A 23,498-nucleotide genomic window follows, 5' to 3' on the forward strand; every position below is an offset into this window, starting at 1 on the left:
CACGTGTGTTCCTTAGTGGGCATCAAAGAGACACATTTCTGCATTGTAATAAAAACGAGAAGATGAAACAAATTGTAACATCCCAAATCACTAGGATTTTTTTTTTTTTTTTTTCGAAAAAAGAAGAGGAAATGAGAAAAGAAATGAAGGAAAAAAGGAAAATTTCAACATAACGTCAACTGCGGACTGAAAAAGGTAAAACCTGTTTCTTTTGGATTCCAGGTATTACTTTATGATCCGACAGTGCTTAAAATAATGTACCAGACTTCCAGCTACTGGCTGTCATTATTTGCTCTCCATATAGTGTTTATCTTGTTGAACTTTTATGAGCTGGACTTTCCATCTCTATCCTTATTATGGATTTATTTTTTGGTAGTTAGGTAACATCTGATTTACTATAATATACATCCGTACCCACAAATTTGAACCATAGGAAGTCAAATTATTCAGACTCCACACGTCCAGTTTTGTTTCTCTCAAACATGCTTACATCTGCATTCCCCCAATATTTTTCTATGGTGGCATATCACAAATGAAGAACACAGAAGAATATGAATATTTGACATCAAGCAGACCACAGGGGGGAAAAAAAACCCATTTACATGAGAGATAAAGAGGTTCTTTCATTATATTTTGAATTCAAATGTAAACCGTCCTCATGGATAATCCATAGATTACGCATGTATTTTCACTTGTCACACAGGTAGCCTGCAAGCATGCATGTCATTCGGTCTCAGCATTGAACTTTGTAATCCAGCAAAGGAGAAATGGTGTCTCATCGCCTACAGAAGCTCCAGGTGTTGGAGCAAATTCCAGCAGCTGAAGAGCAGAATAAGGCAGACCTTATGGGGGTCTTATCTCACACAGTTGTTTTGCAACAAAAAAAAAAAAAAAGGGAGGTTATTAAGAATCTAACCTTCTCTGAAAGTTTTGTGGAATCATTTGCTGGCCAGTATATCTAAATAAAAATAAATTAGTCATGTAGAAATGATATATTCATTAATATTTTGGATCATTGCTTTGTCCCAATTGATTCTTATTATACATACTTACGACCTCAGTATTTGGTCGATTTTATTACCATTTTAAAATCATTTCCAATCATTTTCTGTAAATGATGCTATATTTGTCTCTGACCTTTAATCTGTTATTACAGTGACACACAATCTTTACTGTTAGCCTAACGGCATATTACATATTACAACAGGCACAAGGCCCCCCCCCCAAAAAAAAAAACCCTTCAAACAAACACAGGCTCTGTGAACACATCACGCAGTGCAGCACGCAAACACGTCTGCTCGCCTCCCTCGACTGGGGATTAGAGGCCGAGGTGGATGACACCTGGATTTGCTGGGTGGTGGGTGCTGGGTGCTGGGTGTCCCATCGGCTCTGGGTATAAGAAGCGGTCACTCCTCCTCAGCTGTCAGCTGTCAGCAGCAGCGGAGGTGTGTGTGTGTGTCTGTGTGTGTGTGTGTGTGTGTGGGGTTATGGCTCTCTTCATGGACTCAGACTTCTCTTTACTCAAGCAGAACCAGCAGAAGGACATGGTGGACTTGAGGGCGTTATTTGGAGAACAGGATCACTGCAAAGGTGAGTTCAACAACATTCAGAACAACATTTTGGTGTTTTCTGTCATCGTCTTGTGCTGTAACCACCTTATTGAATTAAACTACCATGAAACTCTTTCAGCATGAAAAGAATTAGGATCAGAATGACAATGTCAATGGGAAAAGAGGGCAGTAACAAAACTCACAGCAGACATGAGGCCGACAGAATGATTATCTAAATAAAATAAACAGCCAATAAACATCGGACAAACCCGTGTAGACAACAGGCTACAGTGACTAAAAGACATTCAAATGGCTCCAACATGTATTTGCCAAATTAAAACAAATAAAGCGTGTGTTACACTGTAGTTTCATTTTACCGCACAGCTCCTGAAACACTCCCTCCTTCTTATTCATCCTTTATTTTTATTTACATGTTGTTGTTGTTGTTGTTGTTGTTGTTGTTGTTTTTCTTACTGTATGCTGATTGTGTCGCTTCCCTCCGTGAATGCGTCACAAGAGTCCCGGGGTGAGGGCGCGGTGTCCTCTCCGGAGCCGGACAGAGCCGCCGGCGCGGTGATGGAGGGCCAGAGGAAAAGGAAGAGGACCATCTTCAGCCGAGCCCAGCTGTCCGAGCTGGAGCAGGCCTTCGCTGTGACTCCCTACCCGGACATCACCCTGAGGGAGAGGCTGGCCGCGCACACACACCTGCCGGAGAGCAAGATCCAGGTGAGGCCCAGTGAAGCAGAGCGATGGCTGACTGACAGCTCTTCACAGGTTGTAGTATATTAGTTTCATTAATGGGACCCAGACGTTACAAATGTTGCCATTTCCACAGGTGTGGTTCCAAAACAGAAGAGCCAGAAGTATAAAGACTGGGAGACTCCCCAAGTCAACCAAGCCTGTCCTGGGAGGGAGAGGGGTTGTCGATCCCTCCCCCGGGCCTGTGACCTCTGCTCTCCTCGCCTCCACCACCCTGGCAGACATATTCAGGCCAGAGCAGAACCACTCCTGTGAGGAGATCCCACAGATTTATTCCGACTGGATCCAAATCTACAGCAACCCGGTATCGTCTCCACCACCTCCCTCCTCTCTGCTCCCCCAGCCCGCGCTGGGCTCTTCAAAACTGCCGGAGCCTCGCCTCTGGGAGGAGGAGCAGCATCACCAGCGGCAGCACCTGGGACCGGCACTCCCCGGTTTCCTTCCGGGTTCATTCCCTCAGCCCATCACCAGGCAGCCTCACCACTCGGCCTCCGCCCGCTCCTACCAGGCCTTCAGGAACTTCAAACCCCAGACCGTGGCTCCATCTGGGGCTCATCAGGCCGTGTACGCAGGCGGCGCAGGAGGTGGAGGTCACACCTCTGTGGATCAGGTAGTCCCTTCCCACCCTCAGCCAGTGTACTGGGAGGTAACTCAGGGTCAAGGTCACCACCACCCACACCACCACCACCCACAAATGGGACCACAGACCTCCATGGGCTACATCTCAGACCTGATCTACAACGCTGCTATTGTCACCAACTTTCTGGAATTCTGATCCTTCTGGATGTGGATTATTATAATACTGGATGTGCTTCTGTTATTTCCCTTTACAACACCCCCCCCGCGTCTGCATCTGTCCAGTGTGTCGCCACAAGCTCCAGATACCAGTCGCTGTTGTCGGTTTGCCCTTGTCTTGTGTTCCAGTCATGTTTTAAATATGTTTGGGGGTGATTTGATTCACTCCACCCCAAATCTTTCAATTTACAGTATTTTACAGGAGCTTCGGCTCAGTTTTCACATGAGTTTCAATGTGCAAAACTTGAAATGCAACAGTCAACACTAAATCAAAAGTGTCGGTGCTTATCGCTGAGCGTACAGACCTGATTGATTGCTGATCACTGTCAGCCGCCGTGACGTGTTGATTATCTGTGGGTGTGAATTGTGGTTTAATGTGCTGTATTCTAGATGATTAGACATACGAGTGATGTAAATATCTAAGGTTTGGTGTCTTGAACAGATCGATGCAGAACACGAAGAGTCGACATCGCAATCCTCATTTAGTCTTGTATGACTGTAAGATCTCCTGTAGTTTAAAGTCAGACTCACAACATATCCAATAAATGAAATGAAAAGCGTTCACAAGTCATTCTCATTGCTATTTGTGTCCTTTCTCTGCAGACTACTGCAGAGAAAGGGCTGCTGTTTGCCAGCATTGTTTTATTTTAAATACAACAATGATTCAAACGCAGCGATGAACATGAACCTACAATGATACATCGCGTGTTACCTCCTTTGATTTGTGTGTGTGTGTGTGAAGACTCTTGAGGCCGACAGCGAATTGAAACTCTGGTTGTGAAAACTGAGCCGCAGCAATTGTAAAATGTGTACTCTCACGACTTGTTCCAGCACGTTTCTCGTCTCGTTTTGATGTTTTCTAAATAAATAAAGGACTTAATGGAAAAGATTGGTAGATCAGCTCCTAAACTCAGTAACTTGTCGTCACAGTGGAATCACTGATGCACTTGGATTCTTCTCACAGACGCCAGCTCCTGTTTTCCTCCTCTAAGCCGGCATGTTTAATGCTGCGACCCCACGAGTATTATCTTTCAAAACATCGTGATTAAAATGATTCCTTGTGGTAAGATACCATGACGGGAATAATTATTTTTTTGAAGTCAAAATATATATCTCCCTGTACTGTACTGTAAGTACCAGGAGGGTTAGATGGACAGAGGGAAGGAGAAAAAAAATAAATAAATAAATAAGAACTAAATTAAAGCTAGAGCTCAGGGTCTATCAGCTTACAGGCTCTGTAATTCTGCCTGGATTTAAGTTTTGAAATATTACATGAGAGGTATAATACAGAGGCAAATATGACAGACAGTAGTGCACACTGTTCGCCCAGCGCTGGACAGAGATCTCTGCATATCATAATCATCTTTAATACCGAATAATCTTTCAATAAACCTTTAATCCGGGTGTCAAATCTCAGATCTTAGGAAGATACTTTTTTTTTTTTTTTGTATTCCAGATGTAGTTCCATCTTTTAATCTTTCCACTGATATGACAGGACTTAATAAGAAGAGGATAGGATGGTTTACAAAAAAACATGAATTCATATCTGGACGAGGGATCAGAGGAAACAGATCGTCTTGTGTTGTATGGGAATTGTTTTGAAATGAGATACGTGGTGCTGTTGTTATGAGAATGATAAGTCTTCTATCTGTACCTCTGGGGTACAATAATCGGTTGTTTTTCATGTGTCGGCCGGCTCTATGATTCACTTCAAAGCAGATACAGTAAGCACAGATCAGAAGACAATTATTGCCACATCTGTCAGGTGGAGATGGATGATAAAATAACAGCATTACTGAGTGATGCCACAGCTGGTGGGTTATTTAGAAGAGTCCAAACAGGGGCCGCTACAGAGAAAAATAAACCTAACTTACTAGCTTTTCCCAACCTTATAGCATGGTCTTCATCGGTGGATAGTTTGCCCAGTTGAGGATGACTGGGCAAACTATTATTTGTCAAACGACTCTTCCCAAGGTGAAGAATCATCTTTCACGCTCAGTTTAAGTGAGGTATAAAGTAACTTAAAACTGCGTCAAATCATAGCTGAAGTAAAGTATTGTGTGTGTGTGTGTGTATCCAAGCACACATCATATTTTGTTTCACATGAAACCGGTAAAACACAATATGAGCGTGGTTGTGATCTAAAGGGGTTAAAAAGAAATGTTTCATTTCATCTGGACTTTAGCTTTTTGTCTTTAGCGGAAATGAATGTGTTTGGGGTTTTGAGTGGCACGGACAAGTGTTTTCATCCAATTTGAACATCTATGTTCATGGGCCATTTTAGGTATTTTAGCTCACAAACTAAAAACAGTAACTGGCAGTGAAGTCATATTTAAATAAGATCACATCAGTCTCATATCAAGGTCCACAGTGTCCTCACAATAGTGATTCCACATGTCCGGAACAAACCTGTACAACGTGCAGACAAAGAAAATGTAGTTTATGGGGGAGGTCACACTAACTGGAGGCTTTTCAGCTTCCTGCATTAGCTTTAGTTAATGCTGATGGTTTTATTGAACACATCCTGAGAACAGAATGGAAGGAATCATAAGTAAATGAACAGATTTTTTACAGGGCAGCGGCAAAGGGAAAGAGAAAACTACAGGCTGTAGTTTTAAGGAAAATATGAAATACAAAGTAACTTTAAATAAATAAGAAATATCACTCATATTTTGATTTAATAAAAAAGGTGTGGGCAGGTGGAATGTCAGATGAAGCAGTAGTATTCGACAACGTCAAAGAACAGATATTCTTGTCATTTTGAACCAATTTTCTTACTTGTAATGTTCCAGCTTCCATTTAGTGCTACTAGTGCCATTGATTTGAACACTCTCAGTAACTTCACTCAAAAATCCCATCAAGTTCCTGTCAAATGAAAAGCAAAACGTCCACAAAGCTTTCACTTTCAAAGTGAGATGTCTGGTCTGAATCAGTAGGCTTGGTTGGGGTTGATAGAGTTCTGCTTTGAGGGCTGTTACAGATCACTGGTAGCTGCTATGGTTCACCTAGTTCTCCCTCCATGGTCCGGACCAGCACATACAGCTCAGCAAGCCCGACTACAGATGCAGCGATCACAGCTGATAGCACTCGCTGGAAAACAAGTGTCGGAAATAAAAAAAAGTTAGGTAACTCTAGCAGGACACAAACTCAAATACAACTTCAAGAAGAAAACATCAGGGACACCAAAACAAAAACATCCCGAAATACAGCCTCCAATATCACCATAGATTTGAACCCCTCTCTGTGGCAGCTACGTGTATATTATACATGTCTTACCGCTGCAGTATCGGTGAACAGGTACTGACTCCCCATATACGAACAGGCAAAAGCAGCAACCACTGTGACCAGGAAGTTGAATATGGTCACCACCAGTGCTTTCACCGATTGCACTGGAGGAGGAGAGGGGGAAAACAAGTTGCTATTATTCAGCCTCTGTTTGCTCGAATCGTTATATAACATAATAAGCAGTGAAAATTGTTGTTGTAGTGTACCACACTAACTTTGCCGTCCAAAATCTGCTAATGTTCCATTGCGGTTGATTTCCTGAAGACAAAGAAAGATATTTATTACATAGTAAAACATGTGACAATCTTTACTGGGCCTTGTAAGTAAAACTGTCCCGCTACAAAAATCAGCACTGCATTCCTCTGAAATGTAGTCAGTATGTTCTTTTATCAAATGCCACCCGTCACCAGGGACGGACCCATTGTGGTCCTCATGCTGATAGGATCCTGAAAATATCCTATTTTCTCTGCCTTCGTAAAAACACTGTGGGTTTTAAGGCTGCAGTAAGTCTCCCACCATGATGAAGGAGACAATGCAAGCTTTAACAGTACAGTCAAGTACTCTATAATTATAGATACATATTTTATTTCAATCTCATAGCATGGAAACACATGCCGACCTCGATACAGATGAGATGAAGATGCTTTTAATGCAAAAACGCACCTGAGTGTTGACATTGCGTGTGATTCTGTTGTACTCCTCATTGGCCAGTTTGGCTTTGATCTTCTCGAGACGTGCCACGAGCTCGGGGTTCTGCGGTAAGAGGGAAAAGTCACAGTTTCATTTGAGTTGTGTGCTGCATCAGGTGCTTATGCTATTGGTTTTATATTAAGCTCTTTGTACCTCCCTCTGAAAGGATAATACTCAAATCGTATAGGGAAGTTGCAGAAATTGGACTCCATCTGCCTCTGCAGCATGACTCTAATGGATGTCCATGGTTTCACTTACTCTGGGAGGCTTAACAACCTCGGGAAGGTGCAGTGAGCTATCCTCCAGCAACTCATGCAGGTAGAAGGGATGCCCTGGTGAAAACACAACAGAATGTTATGTAATTAACTAACATTACATATTACTGGCTTGGCTTCTAGTATGAATTATTTTATTGCAGAACACGTCAGAACTCTTTTGGCGCCACTCTTCGGCATGTGTTTGTAAAGCTGGAAGACAGAGTATGTCTTTAATATGGATATCATTACATGAGACTATATCCTGGGATGTTGTTTAATGAAATAATGTGACATACTGTAGCATAAATGTTGACTTTTTCCTGATCTTTAAGGTAGGGACACAATCTGTGCTGCTCAACTGTTCTTGCTGAATGAAGTGAACAGTGAACGCCTCTCGAGGCTTCATATCTACTGTGCATCAGCAAACCATTTCTATCAAGACCATTTAAAATCAGAAACATTTGACCAACCACAAATTCGATTATATGCATATAAAATGTTAGGAAATATTGTACATTAGAGTTACTGAGTCAAAATGTTGTTATAATAAGTTAATTGAAGCTGTCCCTTTAAAAAGGACCAAAGTACCTCTTGTCTGTAGAGTAATGGTACAAAACATACTCCACCAGACTCCTTTGGAAAAACAGTATCATTAGTCATCATCATAAGCTACATTATTAATAGCAGACTTTACCTTTGTCCTGAAGGCATTTCTTGAGTTTCCTCGCCGTACTGAAGGACAGGGTTGTTGGCTCTGGTTTTTCAAGAGTCTCCTCCAGTTCTTCTCTCAAGTTTTGGGGCAGAGACGAGTCAGTCGTTTTCAATACCTCCCTCACCTTATTTCTGAATGTATCGCCGACTACAAATGCCGAAGCCATGGTTTTAATCCAGCTGACTCTGACAGGGAGATCTGACTTTATGCGACGCGGCTCTCTGGACAGATACGCCTTTAGTCAACAGTGAAGAGGTGCCAGTGTACATATGCTAACACGGAAAATGAGCCAAAGCGAGCTTTAACTGTTTTATCATTGTGAACATTGAAATTCAGCGTTTAACAGCTCACAACAGCTAAGAGGTGAACGGTAAAGCCCAGTAAGCAGCCATGTTGTTTGCCTTGTGACAAGATGACGTAGGCGCTCACATGACAAACTGTGTGAACATTTATTTAAAATTGTGCTTTTTTTTTTTGAAAATGGTCAAATCTCATTAGTAATATTTGTTAAATGATACTGGTAATAATGAATTATTTCATGTTTTATTCCGTATTCAACTCAAATGCTGCTCGCTACAGTACACGTGAGCTCCTTTGGTGCCTTCGGGGTCGCCTTGTAAACTCCTAAAGCCAGAGTAGTGGATTATGTGCAATAAAGTGTTTTAGTGAGAAACCAAACTAAAATGTAAACAAAAGCAGTCTGTTGTTTCACTTAAAGCCCACGTGCCACATCAATACTTAATTAATGCTCTCTTTTTAATTGTATTAATGAAAACTTCACTGCTCATTGTAAGATAATAATGAAAGCAAGCTGAAAACCTCACAATGTGTTTAATCATGCCTTGCTGTTACAATCATATACAGACATTATGCCGGAGAATCCCCATCTGTTTTAATAGGAAAACAATAAAGAAATACCAGTTTATCGGTTGGTTAACGTCTAGTTCTCGTATATACGAATCGTCAGTCGTTCCCTGAAAGCAGCATCAGTACCCTGTTGTAAATGCGTGTGTGCGAGCGTGCCCAGCCTGGAAAGATGGCGGCCTGTGCATTACGCCGTGGTTTGTTGAGCACTGTCAGTAAATACAACAAGAAACACACACAGAGAATACTCAGTGTCGTTGACAGCAGCGGCGGGTTTGAGGTGAACAGACCGCGGTTACAATGCCGAGCCTGTGGACTGGCCGGCGGTGTTCAGCAGAGGAGGTTCATGTCGTCACGGTAAGATACGCAGCCAGTGTCCTCCCCTGTTAATGCTAACATGCTAAAGACTTTAACGTTAGCTAACTACGAGTTCTTCAAGATGGCACCGTAAGGACACTGGCCCCGTTGTTGTTGAATGGACAGAGGCATCGAGGTGGTGCCTCCGTTATGAGCATAGTGTGCGAATATGAGCTGGAATTTAGCAGCAGAAAGTCAGAAAAGTACAGATGCCCTCTGTTGTTCATTAGCTAGCAATGTAACTAGCCAGCATGGGTTGAGCAACACCTGACACTGGTCTGGTCTGACTGTCTCCAACCTGCTGAGTCGATACATGTTAAATCACAGTTAGAAAAATCCACCGTGGCAGAGTCTTCTTTAATTATCGTACGTTTAAAACAGATTAACGTTAGTGGCATGATAATCCGGTACTACTGATGCAACAAGCTGTAACGTTAGATTATCTAACATACTGGTATAATGTTTATCTGTCTTTTATCTGATAAAGTATAAATTAATGCATTGTTAATTGGACAGATGTTCTTAGTTTATCCTCTACGTTGTAGGATTTAAGATTTCATGCTGGATCACATGTTTACATAGCATTTGTACTATTTAACATGACCCTGTGCTGTAACAACTCTGCTTAAGGAAATCTGCTGTTACAAAGACTTTGCTTCCTCCTACAACAAAAAAATAAACAAAAGAGCAACATAATTAAGTTAATCTCACTGTGCTCAACGATGTATGATATCAGATCTCTGTATTTGTTAAGACACCGATAAAATATTTGTTAAGAAAGGTTAAAATGTGTGTCAAAGCTCATCAGAACTGAACTTGTCGTGAAACGTTGTTGGCCTCATATTCAGCAAAGTCCAGACCTGTCAGTGTCGCCTCCGCTTCATTCAGTGGACAGTATTGGCACTTTGCAGGGTGGCACTTAAGTCAATGCACATTCAGATCAGGCGAATCAAAAGGCATAAAGTTACATTTCAATTCTATTCGCACAAGTAATTTGAAAATGTTATAGAGCATGCTTATGAACAAGACAAAATTAAACGTAGTAGCCAAGGGAAACGGTTCAACAGAGTAAATAGTTGTTGTTAGTACTGTTATAGGCCATGTTTTGCTTTCTCACAGATGTGTCATAAGTTATTTATAAAGCTGTATTTTTATATATCATATCATGCTGGTAGTGAAGAGAAGACTTTCCTACAAAGGTAGAACAAACTAAAGCCTGTGCTTATTAAAGGAACATTAAAACTTTTTTAATGCAACAAAAATATTCCTATCAGTCAGATTTGACTTTCATAAAACATAATTTCTGTGTTTATAATAGAGAAATCACATCTGGAACAGTTCCATGACATGTCCCTGCCCTCTGGCCCTCTAGGTAGACTGACTGTCTTGATTGTCTGTGAAGTTTTGCAGCACACTTGTTGGTTTTCACTAAACCTTATGTGGCTTGTTCACTACAGAAAGGTTTTGTAGTGAGCAAAAGTGTCATGTAATGCTCTCCCTATTACTATTATTAGGATCTATGGTGCACAGGATGTTATGTTTTTTCTGTTGACAATGAATGGAATGACAAAAACATGTTACCTGTCTGTTTATTTTTCCACGCAGACACTCACTTTTTATTATCTTGCATCTCCAAAAGTGCAACAGACTGCAGTTGTACATTCTGACTCTCTGTCCATGTTGCTGACCAACAAGTAATGTATGTTTAAATCATAGCAGCATGAGTTGCATCACTTAAATTACTCACCTTTCCAAGTACAGATTCCAGCACAATTAGGACTAAACCAACCACTACATGTCTAAGAGAACCACTTCTCAGAGACAATCTGACTGAAAGGGTGTCCTTGTCCTTCTGTGTGTCTTTTTATTTTTGGCATCTCTGTCATTGATATGTCTAACTGTTTTGTTTGGTTATTGTGGGATGCTGTTGTGGAAACTCCAATGTTTACTTACGTACTTTTGTTTTTCTTCAGACTGCTACATAAATGAAACCCACCTCACATACCATGATCAAGCAGTTTTTTGCTTCACTCAGCCTGGACATGTGATCAGAGATTACAGACTTAGTGCTATCATTAGTAACATGGGGACAGTCATGTTGACTCTGCACACTACTGATGATAGTTTAGTAATTTAGCCCAGACGGTTGCTCTAAAAAAGTCTATATTTGATAGATTTTCCGACATGTCTTTGTTATTGTGTGGGTGGTGGTGGTGGTGCAGCAATGTATGTCAGCTACACTCTTAACTTTCCTGCTTGGCGGTCACACCAGCAGTTTATGGAATAAAAGGGAATTGGCTGTGGGCCAGTACAGAGATAAACCAGTGGGTCTTCTTGTTTCTTTAGCTGCCTTCATCTGAACAACCAGAAAAAAGAAGAAATCAGGTTGGGTCATGGCAGAGTGTGCTTGTGAAACACAGCCTCTGTGAGGGAAGTGGGTGTACAGGTGGGTGAGTGCCCCCTCAGTGGTTGGAATAGCAGCAGTGATTCAGCACCAGCTCGTATCTCTCACTGTAGTTTATGTAACTTTATCATTGTGTAATCATATCTCCTGTCTTTTTGCCGTCGTTGCCAACCTTTCCCCGACATGATGACAGCTCAGTGACATAATGACCTGCCTTCACTCCTCCAGTACAGAAGGAAAAGGGGGATGTGAAATGGATAGTTCCTGTGCTTATTTGTTGACCAGCAGTAGCTGCTGGCTTGTTCCAGGGTTGGCTATATTTAGATCTGATTATCTCTGGCCGTGTGTTGACATTTCTCAGATTAATTTGTTACAGAGGTAGAAGCAGAACAGAAGAGCCCAAGTTAAAAATGAAGAGCTGCTCTGGTGTATGTAAAGTGCAGTGAAAACATTGGTACATTCCTGGAGTTTTTGCATTAGTTATTGATCTATATAGTGTTTTCTATTTCCTTTAGGAAATAAGGAAATTATTTGTATGTAAGAGTTTCAGGGTAATTTTGGTATGTTTAAACCTGGGCCCTATTTTTTTTTTACATATTTTAGGGTGTTAATGACAGCTGAAACTACTAGTAGAGTAGTAGACAGAAAATTAACTTTATTGATAATTCATCAATCATTTGGAGTATTTTCCAAGCAAACATTCCAAACATTCCCTGGTTCCAGCCTCCCATATGTGAGGTTTTGCTGCTTTTCTTTGTCTATGTTACAATAGACCCAATCTTTTGGGGTTTTGAACTGTTGACTGACAAACTAAGCTATTTTAATTTCACCTTTGGCTTTGAGATATCGTGATGGCGTTTTTCTATGGTTCTCTGGCATTTTATAGACAAAATAATGAATTGAGACGATAATCAGCAGATTAATCATTAATGAAAATAATTATCAGTTGCTTGTTAACATGGCTAAATGTCATCGTTGTCACATTAGTTGTAGTGTTTTTTTTTATGTTGGGAAAAGAAAATCCATGTTTTCCCCTGTGTTTCGTTGAGATTTAAAAAACATCAGCTGGTAAAATCTGACATCCAACTTTCAGTGCAGTGTAGCATTGGAGCATTCCTGATTTTAATTAGAGATAATTGTCCTTTGTGTCTCAGCCGACTGGAGGAGTGAGTGAGTGAGTGAGTGAGTGAGTGAGTGAGTGAGTGAGTGAGTGAGTGTGTATTTGATTGACAGCAGCTTGCAGGCTGCTAGTGTGCCGGTGTGACACCAAAGGGAACAAGAGACAAAATAAACAAACTATATCATGATATATACTGTTACCGTGATTTAAAATGACATCTACCAGGATAGAAGATTTTGGCCATATTGCCCACCCTTTTCCTCTGTGAAGGTTTGGTTGGTTGCTCGTTCAACAAGCTACGTTGCAGGACAAGACTTTGTGTTCATGTTTGTAAGTTAGATAAGAAGGACACAGCAGGAAAGCTAATGTGGTTGTTGTTGCAGTCTGTGGCTCTTGTGTGTCTGGCTCAGTGTGGCCGTCTGCTCTGCCTATAGTGTGATTGCACACTGACGTTACTGCCTTATGCAAGATTTGATTGGCTATATTGACATAAGGTCTCCATCTACGTAGACACCAGAACGGTATTCAGTCGAATTAATGCAAAACTAGGGGGCGCCGTGATGGAGAACACGGGAGAAGTCATGTACAGAGTAGCAGATATGTGCTGTAGCAGACAAAGAAAATGCAATTTAATTTCAGTTGGACTTAGACCATATTTCTCATAGTAAAATCAGGTTACCTTGTGATTATTCTTGTGTAATACACACGATAAGAAAATAACCTGAAACCAGCCTCCTGTGTGATATTAAATCCCCTTGTCCATATATCCACCTCATTAATCCCCACTCTTCATCTCTGTTGTGAAGATTAGCTTTGCAGTCAGCACAGAAGTATGCGTGTTATTTATTTGAAGTGACCAGCTGTTGTTGTCAGTGGTAATATGTACTGTAAGTCAGTGCGTGTGTGTGTGGTGTTGTGAGGCTGCAGGCCAGAACATGGAGATTAGGTCCAATGGTGTTCCTGTTTGTTGACATCTGACAAGTCGAGGTGTTTTATTCAATCTTGTCAGAGTTGTGATTGAGATTACGACTGAAGGGGAGGACAGAGGCTGAAGGGAGGCAGCAGGATCTTCCCTCCTATAGGGATGAATGTAAATGGTCTCTATAGGAGGGAAAATCCTGAAGCCTCTTCTCTTCACAACTGTGGGATTTCCTGTTTGTCCATATATGATGTTGTTTTGATCTCAGTCTATTGTATACAGACAATGTTTGTTAGTTTGTGGTGATATGTTTTTCTTTTGACGGCGACACACACACAAGCGCGCACACACAGGGTCCAGTGTGTAATGGTGTTGCCTGTTTTTGGCAGGAACAGGCCAGAAGGGAAGATTTTGGAGACAGTGGGAGTGTTTGAGGCTGTGAAGCAGCACGGCAAATATGAAACGGGACAGGTAAGACTCACTCACTTTCACCCACTAAAACAAACAAACACACACACACACTCTTCAAATCACAGATGGGCTGGTCTAGCTCCGAAGGACCTTCTCCCTCATTAGAAAATCATTTAGGTCAATTTTAGACTTATTTTATTACTGTACTGCAGATAGTGTTTTCCCTGTCTAGTCTGTTTTGACGATTTGATAAATCAGTAACTTTTCTATTGCTATGATAGCACATTTGCGTGATCCTGTCAAGTGACTGTAATCCCATCTAATTTATGCTTTGTTAAACCTCCCACAGATATAATCTCACAGCAACTCATCACATTTCTCCTTGTTGTTGTGCTCTCCTCAGCTGTTTCTCCACAGCGTGTTTGGCTACAGAGGCATCGTCTTGTTTCCCTGGCATGCCCGACTCTATGACAGAGACATCACCCCTCCCATGTCTGACAGGTAAACCTCCATCTCTGGCTGCAGACTGCAACAGACAGGCCCTCGGTGGCTTGGTTTGTGGGTGAGACTTGTATAACTGAGATCCTTTTTGTCTCTCTTAACTTTCTTCCTTCAGCAAACCTGAGCCCCCAGGAGCCCACGGCTCCAAGGAGGTGAAGGGGAAGACTCACACCTACTACCAAGTCCTGATTGACACTAGAGACTGCCCTCACATAGTACGTCACTATATGTTACATTTCACATGCATCCAAATCACCCCAAATTGAGTTCTTTTGAAGGGAGTCCAGACAGGCAAGCAAGTTCAGTTGACATTGAAGCTGATCATTTGCTGATATGCTCCTGCAGCAGTGGGTGCTGCTCTTGGTATTTGAATGTCATTCATCCGTTCTTTAAACATTCAGCAGCCGTTGTCTGATGATGATGATGATGATGATGATGATGATGATGATGATGATGATGATGATGATGATGCGTTCCTTAGCGTTGTGCAGCCTCTACCTCGTGGGTGTGTTTACAATCTCACCGGCTTTTGAAGCAACTAACTACGTGTGCACATGTACTGAGTCACTTCTTTCAACAAATGAGCCTCTGTCTGAAGGAGAAGGCTTGTTGTTTTTCTTGCACAATCCATGTCCAGATCTCACACACTAATTCTCTCTCTCTCCATGTGAACAACAATTAAAAGTAAGCCAACAAAGTGTAAGATATAAATGAATAAATAGTCCTGACACTTGAATCCCTAGTTGTTACTCTCGCACTCAAACAGAGCTGTTGGACAGATGTTTGGTAAGAGTAAGAGGTCAGGTAAAGGTAAGAGTATGTAACTGGTCTTTGGGGTAATTCATACTGCCATTAGAGAGGCTTTAATATAACACTTGTAGCCTCCCTGTATAAGCACAGTTTGATTGTTTTGATATGCAGTGTCATCAGGAGACAAAGCCACCACTGTGGTAGAATCTAGCTGTGGTTGTTCATTAGTGTGCGTGTCACCACTTGTGTGACTGTTGGTTTGTGTTGTGTCTGACAGTCTCAGAGGTCCCAGACGGAGGCAGTGACATTTTTGGCCAACCATGATGACAGCAGAGCCCTGTACGCCATCCCAGGTATGTAGCCATGTAGAGGCTGTGTCAGGATGCACAGACTTCACTCATACATCACTGCATATCTCGTTCTAACGGTTCTGAATGGGGCATTTGTGAGGCATGAAAAAGATACGGTCCAGCTCAGAGCCCAGTTTGTTAATTCCACTTCAGGTCCAAGTCCAAGTTACATTTGACTCAGTACAGGAGAGCTGAGTCAGCAGCATAGCTCCCCTAGAATCTAAAACTTATAATTGTTTTCAGTCTCGTCCCCATGTGACCGTGTGTTTTTCTGCAGGTCTGGACTATGTGAGCCATGAAGACATCCTGCCCTATAACTCTGCAGAGCAGGCCCCCATCCAGCACGAGCTGTTTGAGCGCTTCCTTATGTACAACCCTGCCAAATGTAAACACTCTTCTACTGTCTCTACTTCAACATCAACAATATTTTTAGTGAAGTTAAATATTGGTTTTAAAAGTAGTAAATAATACATCTCTGTGAAGAGGACATTGCATAGTTATTGCATGCAGTTCATATACGTTTAGGCGTTATTCGTTTCTGCATCTTTACAGTCATTTAATAGCCGTGGTGGTTGGTTGTGCAGTTGAATGTATTTCTCTGATATGCAAGAAGTCATATACAGTGTGACCTTCGGTTCAGATCTGCTATAGACACCATTGACATTAACCTGTGACATTGCAGAAGTAACAGAAAACAGTGTTCCAGTAATAATTTGTGCCTTTCGTTCTCTGTAGCTCCTCCGTTCACAGCCAGAGACACCCTGAAGGCGTGGCAGGAGAAGAACCACCCCTGGCTGGAGCTCTCAGACGTCCACAGGGAAACCACCGAGAACATCCGAGTAACTGTCATCCCCTTCTACATGGGCATGAGGGTAAATGGCCAGCCCAACTCTTACATAACTCAGCATAGTACCTCAGAAATATGAAGCTTCTGCTGGATCTTCTTAAAGCATAGCCTGTGGCCACAGCAGCGTGAAGCTGCTCCACGTTGCATTGGTGTCATTTTGAGTCTGCCAATCAAGACCCTGGCCTGCAGGCTTCTTGTAGCCTTTTCCTGTTTTGGTTCTGTCTCCTGAAATACTAATGAAATTCTTTCTTGTTCTCAGGAGGCCCAGAACTCCCATGTTTACTGGGTAAGTAGCAGATTTTGTTTTGTTTTGTTTTTTATCTGTGGGGAACATCATGTGGAGTGGTCCACAAGGACAGCCACAGTGGGAAATGAACACCAGCTACAAGCCAGGCACAGGAATATTTCATGGTGACTATGAGCTTCACCTTTGCCAGCAAACCGGTGTTTTAACACGTTTGTGTGTGTTGTCTTCCTGCAGTGGCGGTACTGTATCCGTCTGGAGAACATGGGCAACGAGGTGGTTCAGCTGAGAGAGAGGCACTGGAGGATCTTCAGCCTGTCAGGAACCCTGGAGACGGTCCGAGGACGAGGAGTCGTAGGCAGGGTTAGTACAACACGCACACAAACGCAGTATCCAAGATCACGACGGACACGGCGTCCTTTTACCTTTTTTACCTAGTAAATGATATATTTTCAGACTATTTTTAAACGTCTTTAGATGTAGCAGATTTAACAGAACACACAAAAAATGCTGTGTCCCAAATCTATACTAATTTTATACAGTATGTACCACATGCTAATCATCATAGTATACTGTTGTAGCTGTTAGTATATAGTGCACCTCTACAGATGATGCAAATATCACATCAACTATAGTAATGCAAACACTGACTGATGACTAGAGTCTTGCACTTTGAAATACACAGGTTTTGTGTAACCTCGTCACATTGTACTCGTCTTTGTGTGCTGTCACAGGAGCCGGTGTTGTCTAAAGAACAGCCAGCCTTTCAGTACAGCAGCCATGTGTCCCTACAAGCCCCCAGTGGTCATATGTGGTGAGTTTGCCCGTTCTTCATCATCAGTTTACTGTTACACCCATCTCTGCTATATATTCTACTATTTAGTACAATCTTCTAAAGCTTTAACATAACTTTTTGACTTATTTGATTTGCTGGTCGTGTTATTTTTAAGTACATCCCATGTGCACAATATTTACCAATCTTTTTGTTGTGCTCTGCCACTAATTTACTGCGTGCAATAGTGTACTCATTCTATTATTTGCCTTTAGGGGGACGTTTCGCATCGAAAGGACCGACGGCTCCCACTTCGACGTCCGCATTCCTCCTTTCTCCCTGGAGAGCAACAAAGACGACAAAGCGCCCCCCGCTGGTTACACGTTCTAACTTCGAGTAGTCACCTTCCTCCTGTGGGGCCCCGGACACACTGTCAGTCCTGGTCCTGTCTCGGTTGCCTAGAGTTGTTCTCCTCCTGTAACGTTGCCTCAGCCCTCAGCATAAGACTAGTGTGAGTCAGGTTATATGCAAAGGGAAAATATAGCATTGTCTAGATCATCCAAATGCAGGCCCACCTTGCCATTTCCCTGCCAGAGTGCACCCAACAGCAATATGTCATTGATTAAATCATATAGGGTAGAAACAGTATTGGCAGTCATCTGCGTCTTCACTCCATGTTGTGTTTGAAGAGACGTGTGCGGTCTAGTGGGAGGTAGGGAGGTGAGTTAATGTTGCCAAGCTGAGCTGGACATGTTGTGCATCCAATAGCTAAAATATTGACCCGGCTGTTTTTATAGTGGGAGTGTTCCCCCCGCTGAGCTCTGGGTTCAGGAAAAGAGCAACAACTCCAGCTCAGCTTCACACTGAGGCCTCAGTCGGACACATAAAGTCAACAAGTAAGCCATCGCTTAAACTACGTGTTTCAAACTCCTCCTTCCTTAATGATGTTCTCGTTTGAATTTATGAAAACGAGACGGATTTCTTTTATCCTGGACCCTATTTTCCTGTCATGTTTTTTAATTATAATACTGCCCTCACAATCACAGTTTAGTTATGTCAGACCTCTGTGGGCCACTTGTGAGAGTGAAATCGGATTGAATTCTGGGCTGGTGGCAACATTGAAACACAGTGTATGGAATTTGGGTTTGCTGACACTGATCAGCAGAAACAAGACTCAAATGTCAAAGTGAAATCAAATCTCTACAAATGGTCTTAAGTATAAAATATAAAACACAATCATTTTTACATTCACCCCCTTCATGTCATTATTTGGGGAAAGAGAAAGAGATTCTGTTATTTCAGGAAAGAGAGAAACCAGCCATCGAACCTTCTAGATACAGATGAGTTTCACCCTGAAATCACATCATACACACTGATGTCTATTCAACTCATAAAAACAGTTAGCTGTTCCTAATGTAGATCATTTTTGAAGAGATCTGGTTACCCCCCTTTGACAAGTCCCATTCACTTGAGTGTTTCAAAAACTACATAATGACATGACACTGTGATTCAATGTTGTGAAAGATCAAACTAAAAAAAAGTTGAGAATACTTTTTCTAAACTGTGAACTGTATGTGTTGGAATCCTTTGCCGGGAAAGAAGGTGAGGGTCAGGTCTAACAAATGCAGCGCACCATAAAGTAATTAAAGTAAGCCGTTGGCAGCCAGTGTTGTGGCTAAGAGGGCTAAGAGGTGTGTGTGTGTGTCTGTGTGTGTCTGTGTGTGTCTGTGTGTGTCTGTGTGTGTCTGTGTGTCTGTGTGTGTGTGTTTGTGTGTGTGTGTGTGAGAAAGAGAGAGAAATGTCTACCTTCTTCACTGCAGTCTGGTCTCTGTAAAAAACCAGACTGAAGTCTTCATCCTGTACGCACACGCCGCATGTCTGTCGTTAAGGCTGACTGTTTGACTTTGCAAGCTCTGTGACAAGAAAAGTTCTCTCTGGTAAAGTGAGGAAAGAAACCAACATCTTTATTTCATAAGTGATCTGAAGCAAATACGATGGTTGAAAAACTACTGTAAATAGAGATGTAATTAAAGGCAAAACTAATAAATATACCTTTTGAAAAATACATCTCGACATTTTGTTTGTGTACGTTTTGTATTTTACGTATGTAGCTGTCAGTGTTAAACTTGCTCCTGTGAGGTAAACACAGGTCCTGTCTGCACATGGAGAAGAAGTAGAAAATGTGTTGTATCTTTCTTTGTTTTTAATCTGCTTTAATCGAAGCTGGAAGATTTGTTTTTCTCTTTATTTCCTTTTTTTTTATCAGATATTGAAAGCCAGTATATCTAGTTCCTCTTCATATTCTGTTCTGTTGCTGCTACTAATTTTATATATATTTCATTTTGTGTATATTTCGTCTTTTAATAGGATCGCGTGTGTTACAACCACATTAAAATGAGAATAAATAGCCACCACCAGAGGTCAGTGCAGTCCTTCCCTGGGTCACTGGCTACATGCAGATCAGTTGTATGAGGACCATGTGATCACATTTACTGCATTGAATGCTGATAAACTCTCCATATCATCTCTTTGATAAAATGGACTCAATGTAACTGGAAATTAAACTTGATGGTCAGGTAAAACTACGTCATGTGGTATGAAAACAATCCCATTACTTTATCCTAGTTCATGTCAGCCTTTTATATAAATATAACACATAAAAGTTGCCTTGTCTCTTCTATGCAAAAGACCAAACTTGATAGGAAAATCTGCCAGTTTAAAATGTGTGCTGTGTTGCCCATTGACTCAGGGCCATTTATAAACGAGTAAGCTGCCTGTAGTTTTCTATGAAGTAGAATGCATTACACACTACTGTGCCTATTTTAATAAGATACTAACTTTTAAGCGGCCGTGTGGCTACTTCTACCACAATATGCTAGCACACAATGCTAATCAATGTGTTTAAATTGTAGGATTTCTTTTGTAAATGGATACTTTTGACAATCAGGTGCATGCCGATTTTACCACAAGACCATACATGATTTAAAAAGGTATGAGTCATGTTGACCAGGCGTGTGTCTGCGGAGAGGAGCAAGGCGACAGCAAACTGGCACGTTCATTTGATGGAGACTGGTGCGACGGAAGCGTCGTGCCTAAGAGCTAAGAAACTGCAAACTTGGTGGTGCACGAGGCTCGTGCTCCTCCCTCCCTCCATCATCCTGTGAGTAGGGGAGGACTGGAGCTCACGTGCACTCGCTGCGCGCCCCCCCCCCCCCCCCCCCCCCTAATACAGTTGAACAGAGGGTGCAATACATAATTCAGTCCCACCAGGGGAACACCTCAGCCTCTCCCCTCCTGTCAAGCCGCGGAGCTGCAGCCTCCACACAGCCGGTGGACCGAGACGCCGATGCGGCTGTTTCCTGCCCAGGAGCGGATGGAGAATCAACCTTGGAGAAGGACGAACGCCGTGTGTTCGCTGCAGGCTGTGCATGACTTCCAGCGGCTGAGGAAGGACAGGGCAGATCCAGGAACAGACAGTCAGTGGTGATCTTCAGGAGACGTAAACATTGCCATGCCCTGTTTCGTGCACCACCTCCCCCGATCCGCTTCTTCCTCCTCCTCCTCCTCCTCCTCCTCGTACTCCTCCTCTGGTCCAGGACAGAGGGCTCTGCTTTAGAGGACAGCACAATAAGAGGATGACGCTGTTGTCGAAGGTAAATATTTCGGAGAGGCGGTGAAGTTGTGTTCGGGATAGGAGGCTGCGGCGGGCCACCGTCTGCACCGTAGGCATCCTGCATCCTGACTTTGCTGTGTCCGTGCTTTGCGGCCATGCTGCGGGCAGCATCCTCCGACCTCTTTCCGACTTGAGCTGCACTCTCTGGGATTAACAAGTTCCCCAAAAGCAGAAAACTAGGAGTTCCACTTCCCAATGTTTTGGTGTATCGTTCAGTGCTACTGGAACACCCACCCCTCTGAGTAACTGGGTGATGAGGAGCATTTTTCACGAGCAGTTTGGAGTTGTGTTGCTCACAGTGCTTCACTAGAAAGACTAGAAAGATGTGATCAGCTGCAGACATTTTAATGAGCAAAGTATCTCGGCCATTAATCAAGCCTGCCTCTGCATGACTGCTCGGTGGGACCAGCCTTGTTGTTACCACAGTTCACATTAACACGGCGCCATGGGTGCCAAGCAGACCAAAGGCCAGGAGCCCGGAGGAGCCAGCCCTCAGCACAGCTGGAAACGGACGCCCACCAAGGAGCGGGGCGACATCTTGGCTTCCCTCATGCTGAAGTCAGGGGACCGGCTGGGCCGCGGTGGGACGCCGCCACCCTACCAGCGCCGCATCGGCATGATCCAGGAGATGATGCTGATGGCCAAGCAGGGCAAGCAGGACGAGGCCACAGAGATGCTCAAGACACTCCGACAGGTAGCTGCTCTATGTGTGTGTGTGTGTGTGTGTGTGTGTGTGAATGAGTGGTGCAGTGTGAGTAAAGCTCTCAGGGGTCACAGGTTCAAGTTGCTAGTACGGGGCCACAACATCCTGGACTGGCTTGCTTCTTTTCTTTATCCTTCCTCTATTCATTTCTTTCTGTGTACACATGTCGATGTCATCACTGAAACAGAAGCCAGGCTCGGACTGACCGACTGTTGACACACTGACTAAACCTATCCAGTGATTGGCTGCTTACATGACTGATGAATTGACCTCCTCTCCGGCTGGACCTGGACCTGTTGTGCTCAGCCTGGCTCTGCTGCACTGGTACAGTGTGGAGACTGCTACGATTTATAGCCTCTCTCTGCCTTTCAAGACATTTGCTGCGCTTGGCTGGCTGGCTGCTGGCTGCTGGCTGTTGTTGTTACAGAGGGAAGGAAAAGCCCAGCAGCAGACTGAAAGAATCTGGTGTGGTGAGAAAACAAAAGAGAAGCAGGAAAATGAAAATGCCACCGGTTGAATAGGAGGCTTTGGAGAGCTGTGAAGAAAGGGAGGACCTGAGCGTAGCAGGAGAGAAATTAAGAAAAGTATCACATCTGAATAGATGGGAATGAGATGGGGAGAAGCTCGAGAAGACAGTGAAGGGAGAAACAGGTTTATAACAGCACTGCACAGAATCCATATGCTGCCAGTGTTCACTGTCTATCCCCTATGACTCAACCACAGGGAGCAGAGCCTCCAGTGTACACACACACACACACACACACACACACACACTGCTGTCACAGTTTATTGTTGGGGCTTTGGAGGTTTTCAGTCAGCCCCTTTCTGTTACTATTTACGGTTTTCTGATCAAACCCTTTTAGATCGTTAATCCTCAAATCGATGGCAAACAGTGGAGCAAAGTAAACAGGCTTAAAGGCGGAGGACACCTCTCCATCCGTCATCGTTAAGAGCGAGGATTACCGTCTCTGTCACTGCTATGATATCTCAGAGGAGGAGAAGCACACAGTCTCACAGTCTCCAGTCTGAAAGTGAAGGCACAACAACACAGCGGTGCGGCCAGTCTTGCCAGTAAGCGCTGATTCTGTGATTTCCAGGGCAAAATGCGTCAAGAATCTGTTTGAAAAAGGAACGCTTCTTTATAGGGTTTAGAAATAAAAATAAAAACCCCAGCCAATGAATAGTTTAATCAATCAACAGAAACATTACAGGCTCTTAGGTTAAAAGGTAGGGGTTTGCTGCTTTTCTCTGTTTTTTCGATCATCGTAAATTGAATATCTTTGGTGGTTTGACTGTCGATCGGTAAAAGATAAGCAATTTAAAGATTACACCTTGGGCTCTGGAAAATGGTGAAGGCCAATTTTCACCTCTCTCTGACATTCTGAAGAATACATAATGACAATAATTGCTAGTTGCAGCCTTAGTTAACGACCATTGTTCCATTAGCATTTAAATAGTACATGCTGGAATGTAGTCATTGAAATGTTGTTGAATCAACAGTTAAATGTAACCTTGGCCTCTAAGCATTTCCTATT

The 23,498-nt window shown here is 42.8% G+C and overlaps 4 protein-coding genes across 4 annotated transcripts in view; 3 read left to right on the forward strand and 1 right to left on the reverse strand.

The window, feature by feature from the left end:
• Nucleotides 1-1,487: 1,487 nt before the first annotated feature.
• On the forward strand, nt 1,488-3,084 carry sebox (SEBOX homeobox). The gene is made up of 3 exons (XM_070906562.1): nt 1,488-1,590; nt 2,068-2,276; nt 2,386-3,084. Exons 1-3 carry the CDS (start codon nt 1,488-1,490, stop codon nt 3,082-3,084), a joined length of 1,011 nt encoding a protein of 336 aa, XP_070762663.1.
• Nucleotides 3,085-5,765: 2,681 nt separating this feature from the next.
• Nucleotides 5,766-8,435, reverse strand: tmem199 (transmembrane protein 199). The gene is made up of 6 exons (XM_070906222.1): nt 8,031-8,435; nt 7,338-7,411; nt 7,053-7,142; nt 6,605-6,647; nt 6,381-6,493; nt 5,766-6,194 (listed from the first exon to the last, which is right to left on the reverse strand). The coding sequence occupies exons 1-6, from the start codon at nt 8,212-8,214 to the stop codon at nt 6,099-6,101; spliced, it is 600 nt and encodes a 199-aa protein (XP_070762323.1). The 5' UTR covers nt 8,215-8,435; the 3' UTR covers nt 5,766-6,098.
• Nucleotides 8,436-9,084: 649 nt separating this feature from the next.
• poldip2 (polymerase (DNA-directed), delta interacting protein 2) lies at nt 9,085-19,652 on the forward strand. Its single transcript, XM_070905681.1, has 11 exons — nt 9,085-9,269; nt 14,102-14,183; nt 14,527-14,624; nt 14,740-14,839; nt 15,652-15,727; nt 16,002-16,109; nt 16,460-16,596; nt 16,831-16,857; nt 17,053-17,178; nt 17,550-17,629; nt 17,863-19,652. The coding sequence occupies exons 1-11, from the start codon at nt 9,085-9,087 to the stop codon at nt 17,975-17,977; spliced, it is 1,134 nt and encodes a 377-aa protein (XP_070761782.1). The 3' UTR covers nt 17,978-19,652.
• Nucleotides 19,653-21,705: 2,053 nt separating this feature from the next.
• lrrc75a (leucine rich repeat containing 75A) overlaps nt 21,706-23,498 on the forward strand; it is a 41,820-nt gene continuing 40,027 nt past the window's right edge. The window contains exon 1 of the mRNA XM_070906327.1: nt 21,706-21,954. Within this exon, the coding sequence (XP_070762428.1) occupies nt 21,706-21,954 (249 nt within the window). The remainder of the gene's footprint in view (nt 21,955-23,498) is intronic.

Source organism: Enoplosus armatus, chromosome 5 (genome assembly GCF_043641665.1).
Source record: "Enoplosus armatus isolate fEnoArm2 chromosome 5, fEnoArm2.hap1, whole genome shotgun sequence".
In the NCBI taxonomy this organism is placed as follows: domain Eukaryota; kingdom Metazoa; phylum Chordata; class Actinopteri; order Centrarchiformes; family Enoplosidae; genus Enoplosus; species Enoplosus armatus.

Coding starts and splice junctions, on each gene's coding strand:
- poldip2 (XM_070905681.1), top strand. CDS start 9,085: ATGGCGGCCTGTGCATTACGCCGTGGTTTGTTGAGCACTGTCAGTAAA. Junction 9,270..14,101: donor AGGAGGTTCATGTCGTCACG/GTAAGATACGCA, acceptor TGTTTTTGGCAG/GAACAGGCCAGAAGGGAAGA. Junction 17,179..17,549: donor GACGAGGAGTCGTAGGCAGG/GTTAGTACAACA, acceptor GTGCTGTCACAG/GAGCCGGTGTTGTCTAAAGA.
- tmem199 (XM_070906222.1), bottom strand. CDS start 8,214: ATGGCTTCGGCATTTGTAGTCGGCGATACATTCAGAAATAAGGTGAGG. Junction 7,143..7,337: donor AGGTTGTTAAGCCTCCCAGA/GTAAGTGAAACC, acceptor CTCTTACCGCAG/AACCCCGAGCTCGTGGCACG. Junction 6,648..7,052: donor CACGCAATGTCAACACTCAG/GTGCGTTTTTGC, acceptor CTTTGTCTTCAG/GAAATCAACCGCAATGGAAC.
- sebox (XM_070906562.1), top strand. CDS start 1,488: ATGGCTCTCTTCATGGACTCAGACTTCTCTTTACTCAAGCAGAACCAG. Junction 1,591..2,067: donor AGAACAGGATCACTGCAAAG/GTGAGTTCAACA, acceptor ATGCGTCACAAG/AGTCCCGGGGTGAGGGCGCG. Junction 2,277..2,385: donor TGCCGGAGAGCAAGATCCAG/GTGAGGCCCAGT, acceptor CCATTTCCACAG/GTGTGGTTCCAAAACAGAAG.